We start from the raw sequence: 9,662 nt of genomic DNA, 5'->3' as shown, positions 1-9,662 counted from the left end.
TAAACAGAAGGGTAGTTGGCTGTAAAATGTTACGTTTAAATATTGAAAGCTATACTTTAAAGAGAGATATTATTACTTCTGGTGTCTTCTACTGTTGGTTCTCTTTGTATTCATGGTATCCTCCTCTCTCACACGAAAGCATTCTCTAAAGGCTGAGCTTTCCGAATTCTGATACAGTTTGCCAAGCTAAGGACATCTATCAAACTGAAAGAGACCGTAATTAGGATACGAGAGGCATATGTCAATTCAATGTCAAAATTTCCAAATAAAACCTATGTGACTCTGACTCTGAATATTTGCCAATTTGCCACTACACTTTTTCACAATGAGCCCCCCTTTTATTAATTTAAAACAGGTAAATTTCAAACTAGGAAATGTTAAAAACTATGATAGTAGACGTATCCCTCTAAAATGGATCCAACTATTCACACTCCCAAACAGTAACTTTGGGGGTGCGTGAGGACTAAATTGTCTTTCTCCCAAACCAAAACAGGCCAAGTCCATTCCAAAAACACCCTCAACATCAAAATGACATTTTCGGCAATCCAACTCCCAAAATTACTGTTTGGGAGTGGATATAGCAAACATGCTCTAAAATGTAGCTTTGTCGTATGCATGTCTCAAGTCTAATGCATTTGCAAATTTAACCCCGAATCTGCATATTTGTTATCTACCCCTACGAATTTTATATTGTTAAATGAGAGGGCTATAAAAAAGAATCCAACGAGGGATGATGGAAGGGGTGTCAGTGAACATGCAGATTTGGGGGATAAACCTGCAAATAGTATGGATTTTGGGGGTATATAGGCAAAAAAAGTAGCATTTTTTTCTGTTATGTATTCATCTTTACCAGATCAAATGTAGAAAACCACAGCTAGTAACATCTTTTCATATCAGAACGGATATAAAGCATGCAAACATGATACTTTTTCCATCGCCCACGGCTCAACTCACACGGTTTTGCCAATAGAAACGTGCAAGTTCACTCCAAAGAAGATCCCATGAACTTCATACAGAACAACTCAGCACGATATATAATGCATTGTGTAATACTTTCATCCCCCCGACAGCGTTAATTTCCCAGTATACCTCACTGCTACTTACAGATATCAAAGGATCTTCTCCAGAATCTCCGTTGAAGCAATCGCACTCATGACTGCCAACAAACAAGCAACGCATTATAATCAAAGACTAAGCAGATCAGGATACCCAATAACATAGGTGCGCAATTCCGAGAGCTTATAAGAAATCAGAATACATCACATTTCTTCAGACCTTATCGTGTCCCCCCAAAGGCTGCTGCTCTGACTGAACAATGAACTGCTTATTGTACTTCCGGTGCCTCCTCTCCCTCGCATAAATGACCCAGAAAACAAGCGAAAGCATCACAGCAGCAGAAACCAACGCGAGGCCCGAGTAAACCCATTTGCTGTATCGGGTGAGCCCAGGGCAATCTTCCGTAGTAATATGTGCGAATGTTTCGCGAACAAAAGTGCAGTCTGCCAGCTGAGCAAGGAACGGTGAGTAGTGGTAGAGACCACTGCTCACTTTGATAGAAGCGATAAATTGGTTGTATAAGCTTGGAGTGAGCCTGCCTGGTGTGGTACAAACCTCGTTCCCGTTGACAAGTTTAGTTTGGCAAACAAATCCTTGCCATACCTGTATTGTAGACCGTATTAAATACTTATGCTTGTTGTTAGGTTATTAGTTAAAGAATCAAGGCTTCTATCATCATAATCCTCATATAACCAATTCAGTGTATTCTTGTTCATATTACATACTATTGTCACATTATCAACTGATTGTATAACCAGCCTTTTTATATTTTGACACTTCTAGCATTGGTAATTTTGTGTGGAAATTTGATCTTCTTTAGTTTCTTAACTTGCACTAATCTGTCTTGTAAATAGTAAATACAACTCTCTACAACAAGCCTTACTACATTATCTTCTAATCTTCTTGGTTTATGGGAACTCTAAGGAGTAAGGACTAATCTGTGCTTTATGAAACATAATAAGTTAGTAGGCTTCTATATATGGATTAGTCCTATTGCAGGTCTCTTGAAGCCAGACACTCTGAAGAGCTTTACGTGTTAAAGTTGACACCGACCTTGATGGGGAAAAGATGTAGATGAAATAACGATGATGACAGTGGTAAACATGTACACATAAATTATAAGAACTAAGAAATAATTAGGAAGACAAATAGGTTAAACCTACCGGAAATTCATGGTATATCACAACACTACTTGCTAATCTAACCATGCAATATTTCCTTTTTATTGGGTTAATAGCAGTTAGACCCTCTGTATTATTGCCCAGTTGCACATAGACCCCCTGTACTTCTATCGTTTCCTGACTCCTGAGTATAAAAGAATCAAAATAAAATCTAGTCAGGGGTCTATCTGCAACAATAGAACTACAGGGGGCCTGTCCGCAACTGAGCCAGGGTACAGGGGTTCTGCAGTTAACCCTTTGCATGTGAAGTTGCTAAAATTACCTTTAGGAAGAATATAGTTATTTACCTGGGATGCATTATCAAAGTTGACCTCTCCAGAAAGGCATGTGCGATTACTCATGTCTGGTAAGTATGGGCTGCAAAGAGGAGGCACCTTTGGACCGGACTGGTTATAGTTGACAGGCGGAGGAACCACAGGAGGAAAGTCTCCATTGGAAATATTGAGGATAGCTTGATTCACAATATTTACTAGCTGAAATGTGACTTCTCTGCTTCGGTTCATAGATTCACCAACAGTTGCGGCGTCAACGCAGGGAAGGATGTCGTCTAGGGCAGTTTGTGCTTGAGGGTGAGCAACCCATTCATCCATTGCCACACATGTGTCTGCCACCACACTGATAATAACAATGAAGATGTATCTTAATCATAGAATGCAAAAAGAACGAGAACTGCAACATTTCTATGCTACAGGCAAAGCCATGATATAATTATCCAAAAGAAGAAGATTTTCTAACTCCCATCAGATCTTAGAATTAAAAAAGGTAATATAGCAAAGAGGCATTGAGAGAGAAAAATAGTCCAATCGACCCCTGAGTTCTACGTAACACCTATGTCTTTATTTTTTGCAAATCAGCTCTCAACTTTTCATTCCATCTTCTTTCTTACACCATCGTCAGGAAACCTCAACGGGTTAGAAGTATTGTTGCGAGATTCTAATTCTAATGCTTTTTTGGAGGAAACTCTCCTCTTAGTGAGTATATTAGTTATATTTTAGTTCGACTGGCAAGTGTGCCCTTGTCAGAATCAACAATGGACACATTTTTTCAAATGTTCACAGCCATGATCTAAGAAAGAAGACAAAATGAAACTTCCAGGGCTGATTTGCAAGAAATAAAACATATAGGAGCTACTTAAAAAAGTGGCATATAGTGTGGGGCTAATTAGACTTTGTTCTGTGGAGGCATCAATATATCTAGTTTACGGTCAAATCAGCAACAAAAAAAATTATCCCAAGCTTTTTGCGATGGCTAAATGAATCCTATTCTTCCATTCAGTTCCGCGATGGCAGTCTCCTCCATCTATGTTAATTATTATCATATCCTTCTTATCTACTTACGACCAAATTCGCTTAGGTCTACCTCCTTTCCCATCTATGAAAAATATATTTACAAGTTAATTTCAGGAGCTGACGTCTAAATGGTTGCAAACTGCTCTTTGATATATTTTAGAACTACTAATTCAAATAAAGAAAGAGGAAATTAGAGAAGGATTTTTAGTGAAGCATTTGCTTGTGATAAGATAAAGACACAGTTTCAAGGCTTGCCTTCAACAAACTGGAGGAGGTTCTTCCTTACCCAGGGAAGAGGATCACTGTGAGCAACCTTAATAATTAAAACCAAACAATTCTATAAAATAAGAGTGTACAGGACATTTTGCAGGACAACTTAAGTGTTGCTTTCAACTTGCAACAATGTAAAATTTTCGACAAGTTAACTTATGCTTAACAAAATGATGAAGAGCACAAAATACCTTGTATACTGTGGAGATCCCAGAATTTCAATTGACATGTTTACAAAATTTCATTATTTTTTTCTCTTTTGAGAAATCAAATCTCGAAAAGAGTTGATGATCCTGAATGAAGTATTGAACATGTAGACATGTATGCTGGAAGAATTTTTCTAATATAAAGAGTCTGCAGTGTGCATATATAAACATGCAAGTACACCAAATTTCCCCTCAAATGAGAATTGCATATCATGAAAATTTAAGTAAAGCATGGAAAAGAAAATCTCATCAAAGATTATGATGATGGTTATGCTTAGGTAACACACATTCTTAAGCATGACCTTCAAATATGAAGAGAAATTCAGAAGGGATTTGGTGTCATCTCCTAAAGATGGAAAGTTGACCATCTGCTGTTAGGGAATGTAGAAAGCTAGAAAGGAAGGCCATGCATGTAGTGGAAACCTGTTTCCTAATAATTAGACACAGAGAACGTCATCTCCATAAAGGGTCTGATATCAAGTTCCTTTCCGAAGTAAAGTAGGAAGAAGCACATGGGTCAAACTTGAAAATATATAATTATGTAGCAAGTGAAGGAATCAAAGTAAAAAAAATGCCCAAATCCCTACGAAGTCTCAAACAACCATGAAATAGATGTATGATGAGGCTTCAATGATCGTGTTTACTATGAATCTTCTTATATAAAATATTCATCATGTGAAATGGTCGATAGATTAGAAACTTTGAAATTTGATAACAAATTTTTAAAGGTGAGAAATAAAAAGTCATCACAGTCATAAAACTACTGGAGATCAAAAATAAATATGGAAATCCTCTCCCATGACTAAATATTTTTCCCGTGACTAAATATTTTTCATAAGTATGAAAATACTCTTTTCAGCCTTCATGAAAGCAACCACAAATATGACTTAATTAATATATATAGAAACGCACCATAGAAGATATGACATTTGGTACCGGTGAAAATTAGAACTTAGAAGATTTATCAAGTAAACAACTGAAAGCTCGTCTTAAATTGATGGACAAGGTCATGATAAATGATGACAATCAAGAGCGTGTACGACGATCTTAATCCTTGTCTGATGAATTTCTACTTTCTAGAAAAAACATCTTTCAGATTACAAATTTGCCCACTATATAAACATTTAAGAAAACAAAACTCCCAAATATACACATTTATAATTAAAAAACAAAAACAAGAGCAATGTGTCGTAATAAAGGAAGTTTGGTCAAAAACACAAGTGTACTTAAAACAGAGAAAGCAGGAGCAGAAGCAATTTTCTAGAACAGGCATAGACACTGAAAGGCCCATTCTGGATTGAGGCATGTTCATGCACTTACCAGTGGCAGTGTGGTTTGGTTTTAATCATATTAACACATAGACAGATGTGAAATAGAAGGAAAAGAAAAACTAGTCTAAGTTGAGGCAGACCTAGGAATCAAGACAAACTTTGATGATTGTGCATGGTATTCTAACATGATTTTATTTCTAATATTTAAGGGACACCACTTCATTCATCCAGTGTGATATAAACATAATTTTCACAGCTAAAACATTAGAAGACAATATGCAATTGTATTCGGTACTTAGCTAAACATACTACCTAAATATACAAATTGAGCACAATGAAACATTTTGCAACTTACTTGTGAAAAAGAAGAGCAATTCCACACAATATGAATGTACCCGCAACAAGAATCCACCCAATGATAACCAATCTGCAGAAAGTCAATAGCAAAGTTGATGAGAAAAGGAAACAATAAATGCACTTACGTGAAACAAAAAGAGGGTAACATACATGTAGACTAGAAATTGTAGTCCAAGTACGGATAACACTGCACAAGGAAAGGGAAGAGTAAACAGGGAAGTAAGCACAGACATATCATTTTTTACCAAACGCAAGTATAAAGTAGATTCCGTGGAACTTTATAGTGTGTATACATACCTAATCCAAGAAATGCTAAGACAAGCATCACAGAAGCAACTATGATCAAGAGCAATTGCCTGTAACGGAGAAGTATCCAGTAAAAATGGTTGCAATATTTAAAAAATTAAAACATTAAAGCTTTTCATACACAGTATCCAAGACATCATCAATTTTATCCAAATTGCTTGATGCCCGAGTGGACAGTTCGTTTGCTGATGAATTAAGCTTCTTTTGGATGGAATCAATTCTGCCTTGTACATCAGCTGGAAGGAAAATATGGTTCACATCAATATTTTTAGCAGCAGCCAAACTGCTTGAGAAATTTTTGAGGTTGTCCGCTGTGAAATTTGCTTGGTGCTCTACATAATCCAAAGTCCCTGAGGTGCTGTTGTGGAATTTTCCCTGACCTATGTACAAAATACAGCTTCCAGCACTGGAAATATCACACAAAAAATCAATTTTATTAATGAAACAAACCCCATTTGAATAATAAGAAATAAATTTTGGGTTAATCAACGACAAAACTGCTCCGCCCAATTGCGGTAGATCCATGTTGCTGCATTGTTGCATATAGACGCCCCAAGTGAGTGGAAAAAGAATCCTTTTACTCTCAGAAAAGAGAATTGTTTTTTGACAAATATACCTCCTGAGAGTAAAATAATCGAAACTCACTAAAGAGGTCTATCCATAATTGAGCGATAGTTAAGGAGATCAATCTGCAACAATAGAATTATAGAACTACAGGGGAGTATACACAACTGGGCGATAGTACAGGGGTCAATCCTCAATTAACCCATAATCTTAAGAATCGAATACATAACAAGCTTACATGGCAGCAATAGTGAATAAAATGAGGAAGACAAGGGAGAGAGCATAACAAGTTCGAGAATAAGAGTAAGATCTTCGTCTACAGCAACAATAACAGCAGCATATGAGAAGCAAGACCAAGCCAAAGCCAGCAAACCATACAATGGCGACGATAAAGGCGGGAAATGCAGTATAACCCACAGACTGTCAAAGATATTAAATAATCACATGAGAAAGATAATTGAACAGAACTACGAAGGAAGTGAAGGACATGATAAGCGCATGGAATTAAAATCTCACAGCCCAGTAGTGTGTTTCACTTATATTCCAGCCGCCAGTGTAATGAGCATATCCATTCAAAGGGTCTTTCCTGTTCGTCCTCTCGGCGGCTAATATGAAAGAGGAATTGGCGACCAAAGGCCCGGGTGGTGAAGGCAATTCAGCAAATGACCTCCTTGATTCGACCAACTCATTGTTTCCTACATAACGCAAGGGAAAACTTTAATTATATATATGCGTATAAAAGCGAAACGAAAATGTCATTGTTCTGTTAATAACAAAAAGTAATTTTTGAATCAAAATCGAAGTTTCTAACACTTACATGCGCACAAGAGGGAGAAAACAGCAAATTTAAGGTACTACACTTCTTTCCATTAGGTCTTTCTTAATGTCTAAATTCCATCTCAGGGAAAAAAAAAAAATTCTAGCTTAAGGTATCACTTCGGCGAATAAAACAAGAACCCTGATTCCTCTTCTCGTATATGCTACTCATAATAATACTATAAAAACCATACCCTACAGAAAATTCATGGTCATAGGAAATCCAGTATTTGTCAATATAAAATACCCACTTATAAAAAATTGAGTAACCCCAAAACTTCAAAAAAAAAACAACATCAACTTATATCAACCCATTTCAAGGTAAGCAGAGATAATCCATTTCTCCCTAAAATTTACCATAAAACTAAATAAAACAATGACTATATCATTAAAACAAAAGGGGCTGAATATAAAAACAATAACCTACATTTAGAGCCCATATCAGAATGCAATAAACAACAAATAATTCTTTATTAAAATGTGCCATAAAGGAAACAAAACAATCCCGCCTCCTAAAATAATTGAGAAATTTTTTTTAAAAAAGATTTTTTTTCCCCCAGGTACCTGAGACATCGAACTTAGCATCAACCTGAGATAACGAAACAACAAGGAGGAGGAAAACAAAGGATAGAATTCTAAAGATCGATGTCATTCCTCAAAAAAGCTTTCTTTTTTTCTGAAAATGCAAGCTTTTTCCTTTAAAAATCTTTCGGCCCTCTTAAAGAGAGGAGAAACCAAGAAGGAAAGACCATTAGAGTATTTGAGGGGTCGGTGGAATTGAATTTTTGGCCTTTAGGGGTTCATTATGCTGGAATTTTGCGTGCTAATAAAAGTGGGAATTTTTTTTAGTTTCTTTTATTTTTCCTTTTTAGTTTTTTTTCTTTTCTTTTCTTTTCTTTTCTTTTTCTTTGTTAAGGAACGGTCGGAATTGGAATGAGCTGCATCTTTCCTCTGAAGGACGGTGAAAACAGTGAATTACAGGAATGACCCTTTTGTGAGTTGCAATTAGGGGTGCAAACTGTTCGGATACAACTCGGATGTATTATCTATCATTTTCATATCTGCTTATAGATAAGATATCTGAGTAAGAAAAATTTAGTTTCAAATTCGGTAAAATTAGATATGAATAGACACACACACACTTTTGAATATAATTAGATTTCTTGATCATCAAACCCCAAAAAAAGTTCACTACAATCTCATATTCGTGATCATATCCTATCAGATATAGATATTTATCCTAACAAACACACGGATCGTTAGCTATTACATATGATTTTTATTTATTTTTTAACAAAGCCCATGTCAAATTTGAATTTTTTAGATAATTTGTGACACATTAAAACTTTGATATGAATGACGCGTGGTTTGTGTGATGTTGAGCAAAACAGACGTCTTAGAGTTTGTGCATCATGAACGTATGACTCATGAGTAGCCGAATAGGCTTTTATGGATAGGGTTGAGACTTTCACCCATATTAAACTGATCAACTATGAAATCAAACAGAAGAGAGCGCTTTAAATTCATCCGTTAGGAGAGCTAAGATCTCAACAACTCATCCCACGCCCCACCAACGGTCCAACTATTCACACTTTTAAACAGTAACTTTGGGGGTGTGTAAGGACTAAATTGTCCTTCTCCCAAACCAAACCAGGCCAAGTCTAAAAGGGTATTTTCGGCAATCCAACTCCCAAAGTTACTGTTTGGGAGTGAATATAGCAAACATGCCCCCCGCCCCAACCCACCTAAGTTAAAAAAAAGGATTTTGATCTCATCTCTCCAACTCAATAGATTTTAGTAATTTTAGTATCCTCTATCTTCGATGATTTCGAGGCACGTGGAATGACCCAAACCGAATGCAGCACGGTGCAGTCCAAGCTCAAAGTGTGCTACTCTAGATTTGAATTCTTTGACTTGTTAAAAAGTAATAGAGACCGATATTTTTAATCATAATCATCCGTTAGCAAAAAAATAATTGTTATTCAAATTTTAGTGCTCATCATATCATTGTGTATTGAATTTATTCTAACTTTTCGCTCAGAATGAATCACAATAGTCAACTGTAAATAAACGGTTTTATGTTTGAAGGTAATGATACATCTGTGAACACGGAAGTTTTGTGAGTGGGGTGTGGGGGCCAGTAGACGCGTGAGGAGATGTGCTGCTGAGAAACTCTCGTGAAGAGAGCGTACAGGGCCCACCCGATGTGACCCGACTTAAGGTTTATAAATACCTCCGTGTTTTCTTTTCTTAGGGTTGAGTGCAAGTACCAGGGGGGAGAGAATATTTGTACGGCTGTGCAAAGGGCTTGGGAACAGCGGCGTGCAAAAGGGGTTTTGGGTGCTA

At 36.6% G+C, this 9,662-nt stretch overlaps 1 protein-coding gene across 1 annotated transcript; it reads right to left on the bottom strand.

Moving 5' to 3' along the window:
* On the bottom strand, positions 862–8,181 carry LOC109822399. The gene is made up of 10 exons (XM_020388597.1): positions 7,881–8,181; positions 7,017–7,195; positions 6,739–6,920; positions 6,058–6,342; positions 5,928–5,986; positions 5,781–5,817; positions 5,629–5,700; positions 2,525–2,852; positions 1,276–1,659; positions 862–1,156 (listed from the first exon to the last, which is right to left on the bottom strand). The coding sequence occupies exons 1-10, from the start codon at positions 7,966–7,968 to the stop codon at positions 1,151–1,153; spliced, it is 1,620 nt and encodes a 539-aa protein (XP_020244186.1). The 5' UTR covers positions 7,969–8,181; the 3' UTR covers positions 862–1,150.

The sequence above is a fragment of the Asparagus officinalis genome, chromosome 8 (assembly GCF_001876935.1).
Source record: "Asparagus officinalis chromosome 8, Aspof.V1, whole genome shotgun sequence".
Classification (NCBI taxonomy): domain Eukaryota; kingdom Viridiplantae; phylum Streptophyta; class Magnoliopsida; order Asparagales; family Asparagaceae; genus Asparagus; species Asparagus officinalis.
This window is presented reverse-complemented; position numbering and strand designations above follow the sequence as displayed.

Coding starts and splice junctions, on each gene's coding strand:
- LOC109822399 (XM_020388597.1), bottom strand. CDS start 7,968: ATGACATCGATCTTTAGAATTCTATCCTTTGTTTTCCTCCTCCTTGTT. Junction 5,818..5,927: donor CTTAGCATTTCTTGGATTAG/GTATGTATACAC, acceptor TTCCTTGTGCAG/TGTTATCCGTACTTGGACTA. Junction 5,701..5,780: donor CTACAATTTCTAGTCTACAT/GTATGTTACCCT, acceptor GACTTTCTGCAG/ATTGGTTATCATTGGGTGGA.